The 20,256-nt window shown below is 36.2% G+C and overlaps 1 protein-coding gene across 5 annotated transcripts in view; it reads right to left on the bottom strand.

Annotated features, from left to right (window-relative positions):
- Nucleotides 1-647: 647 nt before the first annotated feature.
- LOC135201402 (beta-mannosidase-like) overlaps nt 648-20,256 on the bottom strand; it is an 82,260-nt gene continuing 62,651 nt past the window's right edge. For all 5 annotated transcript variants that reach the window (XM_064230293.1, XM_064230288.1, XM_064230290.1 and 2 more), the window contains 4 exons: nt 3,338-3,426; nt 2,142-2,261; nt 1,193-1,405; nt 648-1,009 (listed from right to left, as the gene is read on the bottom strand). In XM_064230293.1, coding sequence (XP_064086363.1) covers nt 680-1,009; nt 1,193-1,405; nt 2,142-2,261; nt 3,338-3,426 — 752 coding nt within the window. In that variant the 3' untranslated portion in view covers nt 648-679. The remainder of the gene's footprint in view (nt 1,010-1,192; nt 1,406-2,141; nt 2,262-3,337; nt 3,427-20,256) is intronic.

Below are 20,256 nucleotides of genomic sequence, written 5' to 3'. Positions count from 1 at the left end.
ATGTTGACATCTAAGCAAAGCTTTCAAACACAGCACAAAAGGAAATAATCACATAACCAAGAAACTGCCTAACTTAACAGTGAGGCAAGATTGTACTAATTAAAGTTACAACAGGTTAGCTTGGTTTGGTAGGTGCTCCAATTAAGTGGCAGGTCATCATCAAATACTGTACTGTCTATCCCAGAAATTAAATTAGATACAGCCTCTAATGAATCAATCAAGGCATAAGGTTCATCATACTGAAATGTAATTGCCATATATATACAGCACTTCTGTAACAGGATTATTAATAAAAACCTGTGTTTAGCCAAAACGGAATTTCTGCTAGTCAGTGCAACACCTGCCTTGATTTTTCATTTTTCTACAAAGAGGAAAGGGATAGTAAATTAAGCTGCCATTGTCTGGCCCAGGTTTGAAGGAGAAAAAGACAGTTACAATGCACAATGCAAAGAAGGGTAATGTGAATTTGGGATTTTGCAAAACTTAAGCAGGACAGAATTCTGAAATATTGGCATATATAACAAACCAAGCAATCACTAGACTTGCAATCTCCAGAGTTGTGAAAACCTGCATGTAAAATCAATATATATGTTCTTCATCCAAATTACTCGAATATTGTGTACTCAGGTAAAAAAAAAAAAGTCATGTTGTTCTGAGGATCAGTTTACTGAGAAAAGCTTTATACAAAAATTAAATTTCTGATGTCGTTGGGATGCAGTGCTTTCTCCATCACAGCCTCCCTGTCACCTCTGGCGATGGACTCGTCTGTGTAAGTATCAGTCAGTGATGTAACTTGGATGGACTGCTGTAGTAATTCCTTTGTTGTACTACCTTGAGCATAGAATTCAATGCTGACCTCCTCCGTGACCATCAGGAATCCATTGTCAGAAAAGAAGCCAGGATCATCAACTTCCACCCAGACAAAGAGAGCGACTTGGTTGGATGACAATGTGATGATGAATGTGTTGTTGCTAATGGTAGTGAGGTACGGACCAGATATTGACTGAACCTGTCGGTAAAGAAAAGATAATTGCAACAATGATGATGATTAGTATCATCAACAATTACTAAATTACAATTATAGTGAAACCAGTTCCCAAATAACTGCAAGATGATAATGATGATGATGGTGAAGTAAATAGCTTTGTTTAATGAATGTCAAAATTCAAATTATAGTATTAATAAACCTTACCTCCACACTGGCTTTCTTAAGAAGAGCATCTTTAGGCTTTCCCAGGAGCTGGAAGTTTGTACTTAGAATCTCTCCCTCTCCGTGCCCTGCAGAGGCACCTGCAACTACAAAGCATACATCTACTTCATCTTGAAGTCCTGATTGGCAGTGCTCCGTCAGTTTCAGGTCATCCCAGAGGTTGTAGCGGGCAACCACATTTGCTTCCATGGCTACCTGCATAAGAGTACTAGTTTTTTACCAACTCAGAACTATTCTAGGATTCAATGCATTTCAAAAGGTAGAGCTTCATAAAGTTAGGTTTATTAGGCAAAGTTTTTATTCATTTTGATGGAAATATAACTGCACCCTTTTGCAATTCTACCGTAAGGCTTCATTTGGAAATCTTAACAAAAGAGAAGAATGTGAATCAATTTCTGGTTGGTAATGTACTTTGACATGAATCAAATTGACTTGGTTATTATTTGGCAAGTTCCTCAATGTCTTAAAAGTGCCAAAATTCTCACCCAATGATCATCAGTGCACAGTTTGCATCAAACTCAGACCAGTTTAGGATATTTTTTATCAATTTTATCATTTTTCCTTGTGCACAGGCCAATGGAAACAGTGACCTAATGCTTTTACTTCGCTAAACCAAATGGAACAATAACTAGGGAAGACGAAGTGAACTAAACAGAACACCACAGGGAGCCTCTTGAAGGGTAGACTTGTAAGTCACAGCAAAACCCAGTCAGGATAATAAATGTATTTGTATTTTAAGTGCAACTGATGTGATTTTCTTGTGCCAAAGTATAGTGAACCTGCTTTAGTATAATTACTTACATTTGATATTACTATATGCTTTATGTGACAGTCCAAGAATAAAGCCACTAAAGGTTGCGAACTTATCACTGCTCATGCACAACAAATAACTGAGTAACACACAGGGCCAAAATTCATTTTGTTGACTTACAGCATCAACAGTTGAATTGAAGTGAGTGATCGGCTTCATTTGGTCATAACGATATAATACCACAGACAACGTCATTCCGGTGACAGATTCATAGGAATCATTGATAACGGCTACTTCAAGCTGAGGAGGGAGAACAGTTTAGAAAAAATACCATTAACATTAACACTGGAAACCTGGTATACCCGGTGTCAGAGAGTAGATTATGCAACATTACCTATCTCCCTTGTGAACCAATATACCATAAAATAGATGATACATTGTAATAAAACAAAACACAAATGAAAGAATATCACAGATCATTAAACATGAACACATGAACTTTTTGGCATCTTTAAACTAAAAAAAGTTATCTACCGTTTCTCTTCTTTAACACAAACTTCATTTATCTCTTCATAATTCTTATTTGATGTAGCTTTGCATCATGGTTGACTTCAGGTAGGTTTTATAAGGTTCAGTTTAGAAAAGCTTCTCTGTGCCACAACTGTGTTATTGGAATTATGGCAAAAAGGCTAGATATTGGTAGCTCAAGTTTTGTCATTCTTGCAGATGGCAAATCAGCTTATTTCTTCATTTCCAGAGACTCCTCTTTACCTTCAAGATCAGATTTATCTTAATAACTGAGAATCTCTGAGGTTCCTGACTGCTCTGTTACCTAACCATTTGACATTCTGGAATTGTTCTTGTACTCAAAATATGAACCTTTATTCTCCAGTGGTCTGTGCCTCTTTCCTTGAGAAGCCTCCACATTTATAGCTTTCCATATCATATTACTGTCCTCAACTTTTAAACAACTGATGCAATTTAAATGGTTAACTTTTCTGCTTTAATTATCAAGCATAAGTTTGGAAATACAACGGCAGTAGATCTATCAACCACACTGGTCATGGTGAGTACTCAACTGACGCTGGCCCACATGACCTACACCACAGCCATCTCACCATCTGTCTCCAGAGGTTTGCAAACCTTTGACAACTGCTTGAGTGCAAAATAGGAATTTTGGTGACCCTTTCTTCTTGGTGTCTTAGTTATTTCCCATATTGTTACAATAACAAATATTCCTCTAGACAATGTAAGAAGAAGAAACTCATAAGTAATGCTTTTAGAGCAAAAGATGCAATCTAGCTACTTTAGGGAAATGGAATGTCGTTTATAGATATAACATAACTGATTCAACTCCAAAACTTCATACTACTTACATCATCTCCATCTACATAAAGGGAAACAAGTACTGGGGTGAAGAACTTCTTCACGTAGTAATGCAGCATTTTCCATCGTCCTCCATACTCTGAAAAGGATACAATTGAAGAATATTGATATATAATATAGTAGATGCTTTTGGGGCAAAGTTTGTCTTGTATGCAGATTTCTTTTAATTTGTTGGCTTTTGGTTGTTGATCAATTTTCTATTCATTTCACAATACTTTCTACATCTACATCCTTCCAAGTGTATGGTTGATGGGTAAAGAAACGATGAATAACCCTTTGTTCCATTTACTGGAAATAAGAGCACAGCTGTTCCACCACTCGTCGTGACCTGTTCAAAGTGTACTACATTTTCTTTTCGTTCTCTTGTTTTATTACAGTGTGGACATAATTGTAGCGTCCTTCAACATTAAAAACACATTTATATACAATAAAAGAAAATAAAAGTAAAACAAAACTAATTTAATAGAATTTAAGTAGTACAAAAAGTAACACAGTACACTAATATTTACAATAACCAAGAATTTAATTTAGATAAACTATAATGGAGGAAAAAAAACCATATGTTTGGCTGGAAACAAAGTATTAAATAAGGGTGCGAGGATACAGATTATGGGAAAAGGATGAAGGATGGTGCTAAGTTAACACATTCACATATCAAGGCACGCATGTCCACGCATGGGCGGAAATTAGTAACTAGGTAAATTCAATTGTACCAGGGGTGCCCATGGGGAGCCACGGATCATTCGACCTGCTCAAAATTGTTCGTGGGTGGCCATGCCAACTGTCATTTAGCATGGCTCGACCCGTATAGCATGATGCCAACACAGTGGCAGCGAGTGTAAGCGTGGTCCGAGGCTGCTCCAGGGTTCCCGCCTCGCACCGCCTCTCCACTTGGTGCAGGATCAGACGCGTCAATCCCACCACACCGCAGGTAGTACCTAGGACAACATGGCAACACTGTGGCCTGGGATAAAAGGGGCGAATGGCAGGCTTGTGGGTAAGTTGGGCTTAACAGTTATATTTCATGTAAGTGTGGATGTATATATTTGTTATGTTTACTGTATGTTTGTGTCATGTATTATTGTAAGTCTTTAGAATAAATAAACATATATTTGCAATATCATATCGGGCTCCCTACTTCTTCCTCTTACTAAGTGTTGATGAAAAAAGGATACCATATAATTGAAAACCTTCTTTTATTAAATTAACTACAGCACATAAAAGTACACAAGTCAACTATGACAAATTAAACAAAAAAGACTATCTAAATACAGGTGTCGCAAATTATTCAGCTACACAATTCACCGGACTCGTTAGATACAATGACTTTGAATTGCTGTTTGTCAGCTTGGATTCGATCTGGCAAATTCTGATACAAGTTCACATTATGAGTGTCTATGAGATCCCCTTGAGCGCGAGTCAGAGTGGTGGTCAGGAAGACTACAGGAGATTTGACTTGAATGACACCGCCTTTTATGTTATGTTATCAAGGGAGTTTCATAGGGTTAAGCCAGAGATTAGTTCTCCTGGCCATTCTGTCGCGCCCACTCACCGTGGATTAGTCTCATTAGATGGTTGATTACCACGCCTCACACATGGGCATCAAAATGAACTCTGTCTGGCATACAGCCCGTTTTACAACCCACTGGATTCGTAGGCATCTGACGCACTTCGTAGCATTTACGTCCGGCACAGTACCTTCAAATCTGAGTATTGAACGCTTTCACTTTTGCGCTGTAATCTGCTGGGGCAATACGGAAACAATTTGCTTCACGGTATTCCCTTTCTTCAGCATTGCAAATGGCTATGGTGTTATTGATCGCTCTCACTTGTTCAACGAAGGCCTTCAGCCAATCCCAAACTTCTTTGGCGGATTCCTGTGCTAGATCGTTACCCCTAGATACATGATGGTGCGATAGTATTGCCTGTTCCAGAAGGGTAGAGCATCAGAGGCTAGGCTCAACATCAGCCCACCAGGCCTTTGGTAGATTTCGACCTCCACCCACTCGTTCTGCGGGAGGCATAAGGGTAGCTGTGATTGCTAGCAACAACACCCAAAAGACCATAATCCAACCGTCATTGCTATCCAATTCGAAGGACCAACTAAATGTCACGAATTATTGGGTGACACAATTCACCGGACTTGCCAGATGTCGACGGTGTATAGGCCTACCTGATTAGAAAGCTCCCAGCCCAAACACAAGGGCAGGTGAATAAGGTACATTCAAGTTTTTACAATTTATTAGAAAAATAAATCCCTATCTCATGGCTACAGACTAATTAACAATGAACTTTCCAACCCTGAAACAACATTGCTACGAACACGTGACCACGCGATCACTAAGCAAAATACAGGAAATCAGCTTTCAACTAATACAATTTTGCACCTCACCATCACTGAGATTGAAAAAACTTTTTGATCTATTACTAAACAATCCCTAGCTAAAAATGAGTAATAAAAGGAACCAACTCACAGCCACCTCATGGTGGAGGACAGAATCTTGGTGTGGAAAACAAAAGCTATTGCACACACGTCAGCTTTGATGGGAGTCGCTTGCAGAAAGGACGAAGCAGGCTCTAGTAGGTTGGTAGCTCACTGACCAGTTAGTCATTAATCATACTTTACAATTCTTAACTATTATTCCAGTTTTGTTTGGTTGTTATAAATATTAACTGCACAAAATGTGGGGGTTGATGCAGATAACTCAACAGATAATCACAAAATACTACGAAGCAATAGAAAACCATCGCATTTTCGCCGCCAACTGGGTTACGTGGAATTATTCTTTGGTGCCAAGGCAGACTCAAGTCAAGGAAAAGTGGTGCACTCATTTTTTCACACATACACGTTATTGAATTATAAATGAATGAATACACATTACCATATGTAAAATATAGGGAAAGACGCATTAATAGTACAGACACAAAAAATAAGCAATGCGAATACAATGTACCAAATATTGGAGAGAACATTTCAAAAACATAGAATTAGCATATCAGAAAATCAATGTTAAGTAAATAATACGAAGGTTCTAAATAAATTGGAAAATAGTTCACAAATAATATCGTAATTCGAACTAAATACATGAAGAAGTATTTAAGCAAACAAAGTAAGATAAACAATAAAGAATACAGGAAAATAAATCAATCTTGTTCTCCTGCCATAAAAAATTAAGCAAGTCGAATACAATGTAAAAAAAAAGAGAAAAAAAGAAAAAAACATAGAATTAGCATGTCAGAATATTAATGTTAAGTAAATATCGCGAAGGGTCTAAAAAAAACTGGAAAATAGTACACAATGATATTGTAATTCGAAATAAATACATGAGCAAATATTTAAGTAAATACAGTGAGATATACAATGAAGTATACAGGAAAGTAACTAAATCATGTTCTCCTGCCAATGTAGAGAGGCATCAGGCGATGAAAAGTATTCTTTCGGCATGTTCCGTTGCTCCTTGGCATTCCTGGTTGCAGTGAGATGACAGCGACTGCAATCACATGAGTGCAGTTCGGCCCCTTTTATAGCTGATGTTTAACCCCTGCAGTATATGGGGACATCGTGAGGTTGATGTAAAGCCATAACGTATCACGTTACATACGGTATACGTACATCGGTGTTACGCGCTCTGCCACGCACTACTTTTGGGTGTGCCGCCGCATGGGCCAATTCCGGTAAACGTCATGTCATGTTGTGCAGTGTGTACATTTGCAGCGCACTATAATGTGCATGCTTTAAGCACATCGACCCGTGTCACGTACCCTGTAGATCGTGGCTATTTCACCACATGTAAGGCCACGTTTCACATATACGTGAGCATATGTGCCCTTGATACCTGAACGTGTGAACTTAGCATAAGAGACTGAGAGAGAGAGAGAGATGGTTCGAAAAGTGTTGCTGTCATTATCAGAGTTATTTACTACTTTGGTATTAAATGTTATTGTCTGCCTGCAAGAAGGGAGCGATCCTTCTTCTTCCAGTTGGCGGTTTGGGGTCGGTCTTTGTAATAAAATGCAGATCGATTCTGCTATGATTAGTTGGTGGAGATTTTGTTTTGTACAGATGGTATTGGTATTCTCCGCTAATTCCTGAGTTGTCGGTTTTCGGTTGTAATGATCGACGTAGTGTTGGAGGATGGCTCCATTATTACCATAGGCATATTGGCGTTTTTTTTTTAATATTGTAAAAGTGAGGCCAAATTACATTTTTTTCGGGGGGCCGGCACATCCTCTCGCGGCAAATATCATCGGCCACCTACCAGTTAGCAAAGAAACTGAACGAGATTATATTACCATAATTCTTATAAAAAATATTCTGTAAAATCGAGTACAGAAGTCATCGATTTACTCCATAACCCAGAGACGGAAGAAGACATACCCTCTCTTGATGTAGAGAGTTTGCTTACAAACATGCCAGTGGATGAAACCACTCCAATCACCAACCAATACCGGAGAGGACGCCAAAGTCAACGTTGGTAGCCTGCATGAAAGTGTCCCGTTTCCTCACACAAAGGTGTCTTATTTAGGCAGAGTGATAATATGACAATGAGGTCACCACTGGGAGTCCTTTTCGCTACTATTTACGTGGACCATGTCGAAACCATGACCTTTGTGAATCATCAAAAACCTTGTATACACATGCAAGCTCTATTGATGAAATTTTTATCACAATGAAAGAAAAATGAAGGCATAAAACTTGCCCTAGAACTTAAGAATAAATCCTGCTTAAATTTCGTTGTCGAATTATGGAGAGAGAAAACCCTGCCTTTCTTAAACATCCTGCAACCCAAAATGGACAACGGTTGACACCAAAAATTTATAAAAAGGCGACAAACGCTGGACGGAGTATCAATGCATGTGGGGAATGCTCAGTAGCCTAAAAGAGGTCAGTGGTTGATGGCTATATCAAGAGGACTATAACTGGAGACTCGCCGGGAGATCGAGCGAGTCCAGCAACTCGATCCTGACCAACAACGGGTTTCAGGATAAACTATTACAAGCTGTAATAAGAAGAATTGGACAGTTTTACAATAGGGAAACCAGAGCAACAGGTGACGATGATAAAAACATCATCATTTATCAGCGGACAGAATATAGGAAAAGATTTGAAGAAGGGAAGAAGGCGATCATCAGCATAATCAACAGAGGAATAATGCCCAAAGCCCCTTCGAACAGGTTCAAGTTTGCATCTATTGCAAGTCTAACTTCACTGCTTCCCTCGTAATGAGGAACAACACCAACACCAACCTGAACAAAGAAGACAGTGCCAATGTCGTTGACCGTTTTATTTGCCCAGAAAGGATGTGCCAGTCGTCTGAAAAAATTCAAAATGTATGTTGGACTCACTTCTACAACGTTAAAGAGACACCACCATGCCTATCGTAAATTGGTGCCAGCCCCAACACCATATCAATCATCACAAACGAGAACCGACAACTCAAGGAATTAGCGGAGAATACCAACATCATCTGTACAAAACAAAATCTCCACCGACTAATCATAGCAAAATCGGTCTGCATTTTATTACAAAGACCGACCCTAAACCGCCAACTGGAAGCAGAAAGATCGCTTCTATCTGGTAGGCAGTCAATAATTTAACATCTAATACCAAATTAGTAAATATCTCGGACAATGACAACAACACTTCTTGAACCATGTCTCTCTCTCTCTCTCTCTCTCTCTCTCTCTCTCTCTCTCTTATCCTTCAACATTCCCCTATAATCTGTAGGTATCGACGCACCCTTATTCAATTGCTTCTATTATAGTTTACCTAAATAAAATTCTTGGTTATTGCAAATATTAGTGTAATGTGTTGTACGTGTTAATTTATTGTACAACTTAAATTCTGTTAAAATATTTCATTTTATTTTATTATACATAAATGTGCTGTTTGTTTATGTTTATGGACACTACAATTGTGTCTGCACTATGTAATAAAACAAGAGAACGCTAAGAAACTGTAGTACACTTTGAAGAGGGCACCACGAGTGGTGGAACAGCTGTGGTGTTATTTCCAGTTAATGGAACAAAGAGGTAATCTTTGTTTCTTTATCCATCAACTACACTTGGAAAACTGTTTAAGATTTAGAAAGTATTTTGAAACTAAGCAAAAGTTTATCAACAACCAAAAAAGCCATCAAATTCGACAAAATCTGTATATATATATATATATAATATATATTATATATATATATTATATATTATATATATAGATATATACATAGATATATAATCTATCTATATATATATATATTGATATATAATATATATATATATAGATATATATATATCTATAGATATATATGTAATAATAATATCATATAATTATATTATTTAATATATCATATATCTATAGAATATATGATTGATTTATTATAGATATATAGATATATATATATAATATAATTATATAATAGATATATATAATCTTATATATATATATATCTATATATACTATATGTATATATATATATATATAGTATATATATATATATATATATATATATATATATAGTATATATATCTATATATATATATATAATATATATAGATATATATATATCTATATATCTATAGATTATATAGATATATCTATATATATATATTATATCGATATATTTCTTAGTATCTTTATATGATTATATCTATATATCTAATAGATATATATATTATATATATATATATATATATATATATATATATATAATGTTATATATACTATATATCTATATCTATAGATAGATAGATATCTCTATATATATCGTAGATATATATATCTATATATAGTATAGATATATACTATACTAATATCATAGATATATATATTATGTATAATATATCTATATATATTATAATATATATAATAATATATATAATATAAAAATATATAATATATATATATATAAGATTGTGTAACATTTTTTCAGATTCCTAGATAGCTTAGAATAGGATGTTTTAGAATGTGTGTTCAGATTTCGCATTAACGTCTTGTAAAAGAATATATATAACGTAAAGAGAGAGATCCTTGTCTTTTCAAAGCTGCAAATGTTTAACTTTTATGTCAGCACTTTAAGATTAGAGTCTGCGAGATCCGTTTGTTCTTCCCTGCTCTGTCAGCGCGTTTGATAGCGAGCTCGTTGTCATCAAAAACATGTCAATCTTAATTATCGTTTACCCTCCGTTTCAATCGGGTACGTATCTGTTGAGCAGACTTGTATGGTACGTGTATATCTTTGTCAAGTCCCACGTGGATGTTGCACATTATGTGTGTAAGATTGCGTCAGATTTCAGAACTTTCTGGAAGCTTTCGTACCCAGAACGTATTTGTCATCTGCCTAGCCCAATTTCCGCAAGGAAGAGTATTCATTCGATCTTAAGACCTCGAGGCAGTTAGATCTCCCTCTCTCTCTCTCGCTCTCTCTCTCTCTCACTCGACATCGAGATTATATTAACGTAATGTAAATTTGGTCACTCATAACTTGTTGAGAATTCATATATTTGATATTTCTTAGAATTTATTTAGTTTATTTAATTTCTTTTGTGGAATCTGAACAAACATTTCGTAACGGCGCCTGGTTTTTTTGTGAAAGTGTAATATACAAGAGAAAGAAAGAAGTTGGTATACCAAAAAAGGTAAAGTGTGTTATATTTTTATTAGTTGCAACTAATAATGGATAGGGAGTGTGTTTAACTAATAACGGATAGGAATGTGTTTATAATAAAATTGATAGGAACTGTTGTCTGTTACGAAGGTTTGGTAAAAACTGTTGGTTACAGTGTTTTGAATGAAAAAGATTTACACTTTTACACATTACTGATATTTTTTGTGTTTGTGTCTGTTCCATTGTTTGTGCACTTATTCATTTTCTTATTGAAGTGTGTCTTTTTGTTTTATATTTTCATTTACAGTCACCATTTAATTGACTTAGTTATTTTCATTGCTTTATCATTGCACATTTAATTAAATTTAACACTTGTGAATTGATTTGCATTTACTTAGAATTCTTTTCAAGTTTTATTGTTGTTTAGCACTTGTGAATTAATTTCAAATTTTCAATTATTGCCTAACACTTTTGAATTTTGATTGAATTAATTTTCTTGAATTTTGAATTTTGTATAAATTAATTTGATTTAATTTTACTTAATTTGATTCAAGAATTAATTAAACTTTACTTTGTTTTCAAGTAACAGTAATTTTCCCTGATATTGTGAATTTCACTTATAAATTTTGAATTTAATAATAAATTTTTGTATTTAAAATTTTTATAAGTGTTTTAATTATTACACCAGTATAAATATATTTAATTATGACTATATTTATGATAGGTAGAGACATAGAGTGGTAATTGATTTGCTTTCCTTCAATTTAATTGAAGTGACTTAGAACCAGGGAAGTACTTAGACTTCTGAAATCAGGGAAATACTTAGAGTTTTGAAAGTTGTTGATGGAGTGATGCCCTTTGATTAATTTAATTACTTACAAGATTACCTCACACCTGTTTTGATGAACTTAGTCTGATTTTCTGCAATACTGGTAAGTGTTAAGGGATCACTGTTGCCTTTAGAGTATTCAGTCGTTTAAACGTGTTATGAGGGTTCAGGTGTCTGGCTTTTGGTGAGGTAATATTTGATGCATGGTAACCAGATACTTGGCACTTCGTAACATTATTTAATGGTGCCCAGAGACCCGGGAAAGCAGATTTCATTATCACTCTAGAATATACTGGTGGTGTTAGGAATATATTTTGTTAGGAGAGTGACCATATAGTTTTGTTTTGCATTTATTGTATTGAATTGTAAATTGATAACTTAGAGGAAAATGGCTCAGTTCAATGTTCAGGAATTTTTAGCAGCTCCTTCCGTCCAAGTTTTGTCTGAAACCACTCTGTCTAGAGCACAGTGGAGCGCTTTAGCAGAGGCATGTGGTGGTTATGTGTCTACTAGTATGGTAAAGGCACAAATAAGATGTATTGCTATGGAATCATTGATAAACTCTGGTAGAATAACTGATGAAGATGAGTTAGAATTGGCTCAAGAGTTGTTGAATGTAGCACGTGCTGATCTCATAAATAAGCAAGCAGAAAAGAAAGAGAAAAGTGATGCAGAGTTAGAGCTTAGACGCATTGAAGCAGAAGAGAATTTGATTAAGCTAAAAATGCTTGCTGAAAGAGAGAGAATGCAAGCTGAAAGAGAAAGAATAGACAGGGAAAAATAAGAAAGAAGAGAAAGAGAAGAAGAAAAAGCAGCAGAAGAGGAAAGAGAAAGAATAAAAGAGGAAAGAGAAATCGCAAGACATGAAAGGGAAATGGAATTAATAAGAGCTAGATCCACATTACCTGTAGCACCGTCTAACCCTAACCAAGGTAATCAAGACCCTGTATTTGATGTAGTGAGAGTACAGAAGTTAATCCCTAAGTTTACTGAAGAAGCTCCAGATGAGTTTTTTGATCACTTTGAGAAAGTGGCTTCAGGTATGGGATGGCCAGAGGATAAATGGTCAGTTTTGCTACAAAGTGTCTTGATTGGGGTTGGTAAAGGAGAAGTGCTTATCTAGCCTTAACAGCTGATCAGTGTAAAGACTACAAGGTACTTAAACACTGTGTGCTACAAGTTTACCAGATGACCCCAGAGTACTACAATGAGAGATTCAGAAATTTAAGAAAAGATGAGAAAGGAACCTTCTTCAGATTATGCTTACAAAGTGAGAAGGTGTTTCAAACGTTGGGTAGAAGCTGCTAAAGTTAAAACTTTTGATGAGTTAGAAGAGTTACTTGTTCTTGAACAGTATCTTAAGGGAATTCCTGAACATATGAGAGCCTATTTAAGAGAGAGAGAAGTGAAGAAACTTGACAAAGCCGCTACACTTAGTGAAGATTACAATATAATCAGTAGCAAACGTAATTACAATGTCAAGTACCAGAGTCAACAACGCCCAGGTTTTAAGTCTTATCCAAATAACAGGAACAAATTTAATGGGAAACCTTCAAGTGATACTACTAAGAGTACACAAGGTAATACAGCTCAGCAAATTAATGTGAAATCCTCATCCAGTTTTTCAAGACAGTTACAGAAACCTAATGTTGTCTGTTTCAAGTGTGGAAGAGTAGGACACTACAGTCAAGAGTGTTACCGGAATCAACAGCAGTCAAAACCAGTTAGTCAAGTTGTGAAACAAACTACGAAGAGCAGTGTGGGAAAGAATCAGACTCCAGAGAAGAATGAAACTAAACAAGCTGAATGTTTAGCAACCAGTGGAAATGTTACCTCAAGCAGTGAGTGGTTAAGCAGTGTGGAGGGTTTTAAGCCATATATCTATGAGGGTATGCTGTCAACTCAGAAGGAAGTATGCAGGTACCAGTCAAGATATTACGTGATACAGGGAGTAACCATAGTGTGGTAGTACGTGGTTCTCACCCTCAGTTGGAGAAGAGTCTCACAGGAGATTCAGTTATTTTGAAGGGTATAGGAGGAGAGGAAGTAACTCCTATATGCCGCTTACACCTGTCATGTGAATTGGTGACAGGGAATGTTGATTTTGCTGTAAAGGACTCACTAGCTGTGGAAGGTATACATGTTCTGTTGGGGAATGAAGTTGGTGGTGTGCCATTTATTCCTTGTCCTGTAGTGACAGACAAACCATTGAGGATTAGTCCTACAGAAGAGTTGGAGAAGAATAACCCCCACCTGTTTCCTAGTTGTGTAACTACCAGAAGTATGAAGAGGACTACGACTGTAAGTGAAGAAACTGAGGATTTACACACTCAAGAAGGATCAAGTGAAGGATCTTTGTGCTTAGAAGAATTATTCCAGGGAAGTGAAGTTTCCCATAGTGCTGACCAAGAAGAGATTTCCCAAGAAGATGAAGACGATGATGACGACGAAGAAGAAGAACCTGATGTTCCTGAAGAGACTCCGAGTAGTCAAAGTGTTGCTGAAGACAGTAGTGAAACTACAGTAGCTGAGTTAGCAGATATTGAGAATTCAACCTTTGAAGTTGGTCAAGTGACAAGAGAGAAGCTGATGGACTTGCAGAAGAAGGATGCATCGTTAACTGATTTGTTCTTCAGAGTTGTTGATCGAGAAGAGATGCAACAAACTCCTACCTGTTACTATCTGAAGGAAGGTTTGCTGATGAGGAAGTATAGACCTACAGATATACCAGGAGATGCTGAATGGGGCGAATATCATCAAATCTTGATTCCATATCCATTGAGAAAGCAAGTGGTTGCAGTAGCTCATGAGTCTGGACATATGGGAATCAGGAAGACTGTGGAGAAGATCATGAAATATTTTTTCTGGCCTGGACTTCACAGAGATGTTAGCAGGTTCTGTCGTGAGTGTCATACCTGCCAGATAGCTGGAAAACCGAATGAAACCATCGAGAAAGCCCCCCTACAACCTATAGAAGTTAGAGGAGAACCCTTTAGCAAAGTGATTATAGATATGGTTGGACCGCTGCCGAAGACAAAGAAAGGAAATGAGTATTTGTTGACATTAATCTGTCCTGTGACAAGGTATCCAGAAGCGATCCCTGTTAGAAACATATCTGCCAAGGTAGTTGCTGAGAAACTTGTGGAGTTTTTCTCAAAGTTTGGTATACCAGAAATTGTACAAAGTGACAGAGGAACAAACTTTACTTCAAAGTTATTCCAGGATGTGATGAATTTGTTAGGGGTGAAACAACAGTTATCAACCGCTTATCATCCAGAAACTCAAGGTGCCTTGGAAAGGTTCCATCAAACATTGAAAAGTATGCTGACAAAGTATTGTTCTGAGTCAGGAAGAGAATGGGATGTTGGTTTACCATTAATGTTGTTTGAAGTTAGGAATGCTTATCAAGAAAGTATGGGATGTTCACCTAATGAGATGATTTTTGGAAGAGAAGTGAGAGGACCGTTGAAGATTCTTGCAGAAAATTGGGAAGAAAATCAAGAGGAAAGCCAAGCAGAGTATGTGAAGAACTTAAGGAAGAGGTTGAAAGAGATTAGAAAATTCTCTTTAGAAAACTTGAAAATGAGTCAAGAGAAAATGAAAAGGAGATTTGATGCTAAGGCTAAGCTAAGAAGTTTTAGTATTGGTCAACAAGTGTTAGTGTTCTTACCTGTCAAGAGATTTCCCCTCACTAATAAATTTCAAGGTCCTTACAAGATAATTCAGAAGTTAAGTGATAGAACTTATGTGATTGAAACACCAGAAAGAAGAAGAAAACAACGGAAGATACATGTGAACCTCTTGAAACCTTATTTCTCAGAAACTAAAACTGAAACTGTGTCAGTAACCCAAACAACTTTATCTACAGAAGACGATGATGGCTACGAATTGGGAGCTGCAAGCAAGATGAATAATTCTTCAATTTTGGAAAATTTGGAGGATAAACTGAAACATCTGAGTGTTGAACAAGGTGAAGACTTAAGTGACGTAATTAGAAGTTTTCCAGAAATTTTTTCAGATGTGCCTAGACGTACTGATCTGACCAAGCATGAAATCAAGATTCAAAAAGATGGAAAACCTTTCAAGGAAAGAGCCTATCGCTTATCACCGTATCATCGAGATGTTTTGAAGAAGGAAGTTGAGTATTTGCTGCAACATGGATTAGCAGAACCCAGTTCAAGTCACTTTAGTTCTCCATGTGTGTTAGTGAAGAAACCAGATGGTTCATTTAGAATGTGTACTGATTATAGGAAGCTGAATTCTATCAGTGTGGCTGATAATTATCCTTTGCCTCTTATAGATCAGTTACTTGATAATATTGGGCAAGCCAAGTTTGTTTCCAAGATAGACTTGTTGAAAGGATATTATCAAATTCCCTTAGATGAGAATGCGAAGCTGCTGTCAGCTTTTATTACTCCTTTTGGACTATATCAGTATACTGATCTGCCGTTTGGTCTGATGAATGCACCCGCAACATTTCAACGAGTGATGGATCAACTGTTAGGATCAATAGAAGGAGTAGGTGTATACCTAGATGACATAGTGATTTACTCTACAACGTGGGAAGAACATCTGAAGATTCTGAAGAAAGTTTTCAAGAAACTACAAGAAGCAGGATTAACAATCAACCTAGAGAAGAGTGAGTTTGGAAAGGCAACTGTACAGTATCTTGGGTTTGAAGTTGGAAAAGGCCTTCTTGCTCCAGTAAATGCTAATGTAGAAGGTATCCGTAAGGCTACCCCACCTACTACCAGGAAACAGCTACAGAGATTTTTAGGCATGGCTGGTTTCTATCGTCGTTTTTGCCCAAATTTCTCAGCCGTAGTAGCTCCCTTGACAGACTTGACTAGTCCCAAAGCTAAGTTTATTTGGACTCCAGAGTGTCAAGAATCCTTTGAGAAGGTAAAAGCCATTTTAACTTCAAGACCAGTACTTCAAGCTCCAGACTTCGACAAGAAATTTGTGATACAAGTTGATGCGTCAGACTGTGGTGTTGGAGCTGTTCTACTTCAAGAAGATGAAAATAATATCTACCATCCTGTATGCTTCATGTCTACAAAATTGAAAAAACATCAGAAAGTATATTCGACAATTGAAAAGGAAACTTTAGCCTTAATCACTGCATTGAAAAAATTTGAAGTGTATGTGAATAGACCTAGGAATGAAGAAATATTAATATTGTCAGATCACAATCCACTGTCATTTATCCAGAAAATGAAAAATCACAATCAAAGACTGACCAGGTGGTCTTTGTGTCTGCAACAGTATAACTTAAGAGTGCAGCACATTAGTGGCAAAAACAATGTAGTTGCTGATTATTTATCTCGTTGCAAATCGTTGGATTCAACACCGTGATAAAAAATCTTCTGGGGGGAGGTATATTATATATTGCTACTTTCAAAATGCATGTTTCCCCTCTTTGAAATGTCTTGTAGATTGTGTAACATTTTTTCAGATTCCTAGATAGCTTAGAATATAATGTTTTAGAATGTGTGTTCAGATTTCGCATTAACGTCTTGTAAAAGAATATATATATAACGTAAAGAGAGAGATCCTTGTCTTTTCAAAGCTGCAAATGTTTAACTTTTATGTCAGCACTTTAAGATTAGAGTCTGCGAGATCCGTTTGCTTCCCTGCTCTGTCAGCGCGTTTGATAGCGAGCTCGTTGTCATCAAAAACATGTCAATCTTAATTATCGTTACCCTCCGTTTCAATCGGGTACGTATCTGTTGAGCAGACTTGTATGGTACGTATATCTTTGTCAAGTCCCACGTGGATGTTGCACATTATGTGTGTAAGATTGCGTCAGATTTCAGAACTTTCTGGAAGCTTTCGTACCCAGAACGTATTTGTCATCTGCCTAGCCCAATTTCCGCAAGGAAGAGTATTCATTCGATCTTAAGACCTCGAGGCAGTTAGATCTCCCTCTCTCTCTCGCTCTCTCTCTCTCTCACTCGACATCGAGATTATATAAACGTAATGTAAATTTGGTCACTCATAACTTGTGAGAATTCTATATTTGATATTTCTTAGAATTTATTTAGTTTATTTAATTTCTTTTGTGGAATCTGAACAAACATTTCGTAACGGCGCCTGGTTTTTTTGTGAAAGTGTAATATACAAGAGAAAGAAAGAAGTTGGTATACCAAAAAAGGTAAAGTGTGTTATATTTTTATTAGTTGCAACTAATAATGGATAGGGAGTGTGTTTAACTAATAACGGATAGGAATTGTGTTTAACTAATAATTGATAGGAACTGTTGTCTGTTACGAAGGTTTGGTAAAAACTGTTGGTTACAGTGTTTTGAATGAAAAAGATTTACACTTTTACACATTACTGATATTTTTTGTGTTTGTGTCTGTTCCATTGTTTGTGCACTTATTCATTTTCTTATTGAAGTGTGTCTTTTTGTTTTATATTTTCATTTACATTCACCATTTAATTGACTTAGTTATTTTCATTGCTTTATCATTGCACATTTAATTAAATTTAACACTTGTGAATTGATTTGCATTTACTTGGAATTCTTTTCAAGTTTTATTGTTGTTTAGCACTTGTGAATTAATTTCAAAATTTTCAATTATTGCCTAACACTTTTGAATTTGATTGAATTAATTTTCTTGAATTTTGTGATAAATAATTTTGATTTAATTTTATTCTTAATTGATTCAAGAATTAATTAAACTTTACTTTGTTTTCAAGTAACAGTAATTTTCCCTGATATTGTGAATTTCACTTATAAATTTTGAATTTAATAATAAATTTTTGTATTTAAAATTTTTATAAGTGTTTTAATTATTACACCAGTATAAATATATTTCATTATGACTATATTTATGATAGGTAGAGACATAGAGTGGTAATTGATTTGCTTTCCTTCAACTTAATTGAAGTGACTTAGAACCAGGGAAGTACTTAGACTTCTGAAATCAGGGAAATACTTAGAGTTTTGAAAGTTGTTGATGGAGTGATGCCCTTTGATTAATTTAATTACTTACAAGATTACCTCACACCTGTTTTGATGAACTTAGTCTGATTTTCTGCAATACTGGTAAGTGTTAAGGGATCACTGTTGCCTTTAGAGTATTCAGTCGTTTTAACGTGTTATGAGGGTTCAGGTGTCTGGCTTTTGGTGAGGTAATATTTGATGCATGGTAACCAGATACTTGGCACTTCGTAACAATATATATCATATATATAATATATATATATATATCTATATATATATATATATTATATATATATATATATATATATATATATATATATATATATATATCTATATATATATATATATATATATATAGGATATATATATATATATATATATATATATATATATATATTATATATATATATATATATATATAGTACTCCCAAACTTTTTCGCGAGGGTAGGTTCCAGAACCTAATGCAGGAATGCACAGTCCCCACTAAAAATGCTTACAACTGTCTATTCTATCTTGTACAAAGAGTTGCTTTAGGAATTCCTTCCTACTGTCTTAGAAGTACTTGGCCTTTTTCCCCAATGACTATAGACCAACCACATCTGAAAGGAGATGGTGGAGCCATAGGCTTAATTGAAGATGCAGATGCTCTCAGAAGGTGGACAGTGGCTGGTTCTGGAGTCAGCTGCCTGACTGATGAGTCTGAAACCATAAGTGATGCTCATCCAAAGACAGAGAACGCATCATGATCCAATGAAAAGAGCGCAGAAGAGGTTGCTTGAATTGGGTGAGAATCTAAGAAAAGTAATCTGATACTTGACATCCCTTTTGGGGATGATTCATTGGATCTGACTGTGCTAGAGCCAGTGGTTCTCAGCCATTTTTTGTCCCATACAACCACTTGTCGGCCTCGAAAGTGCGTTCCGAATAATATGCAACAAAATACAAACACAAACACACAAACTAGCAGAGGAACCCCAGCATGACCTCTCAGTAGTGCAGGCTGATGCACACTGCGTTTTGTGCGGTCCTAAAGCCAGTTTGAGCCTGCCAATCTGTGGTAACAAGACAAAATACGAGGCACAAGAATTCAGTGCAGTGATCAGCAAACTGCCAGCACGAAACTGAACTACCGTTTTTGTACATTTGGCAGACAATTGTTTCATTCCAAGCAGATGACACAACATGAAATATTGTTACCAAAGGCAATGCTGCATTTTGAAGCCAAGCTGAACAGGACACTGCTGGCCTACAAGGCTGCGCTCATGAAGAAACAGACACTAAAGTCCTGTTGCATGCTGAGCATGCTGCAAAGCATGAAAACATCTCAAGTGCACCCACATGCAGTTCAGACACAGTTCATAATAGTATCAAGCATGGAAAAAAAGGGTTTTGACAAACTATGAATTATATTTGGAAGAGGGAAAGCCATGAGGTGGATAACTACTCATGAAATTGCAGCAACCAAAGGACCAAAAGCCTCCACCCTTCGCTTTTTCATGCACTTACTAGGTGTGACACAGTATCTGCCT

Source organism: Macrobrachium nipponense, chromosome 28 (genome assembly GCF_015104395.2).
Source record: "Macrobrachium nipponense isolate FS-2020 chromosome 28, ASM1510439v2, whole genome shotgun sequence".
In the NCBI taxonomy this organism is placed as follows: domain Eukaryota; kingdom Metazoa; phylum Arthropoda; class Malacostraca; order Decapoda; family Palaemonidae; genus Macrobrachium; species Macrobrachium nipponense.
The sequence above is the reverse complement of the archived record's forward strand: the minus strand, read 5'-3'. Positions and strand labels throughout refer to the sequence as shown.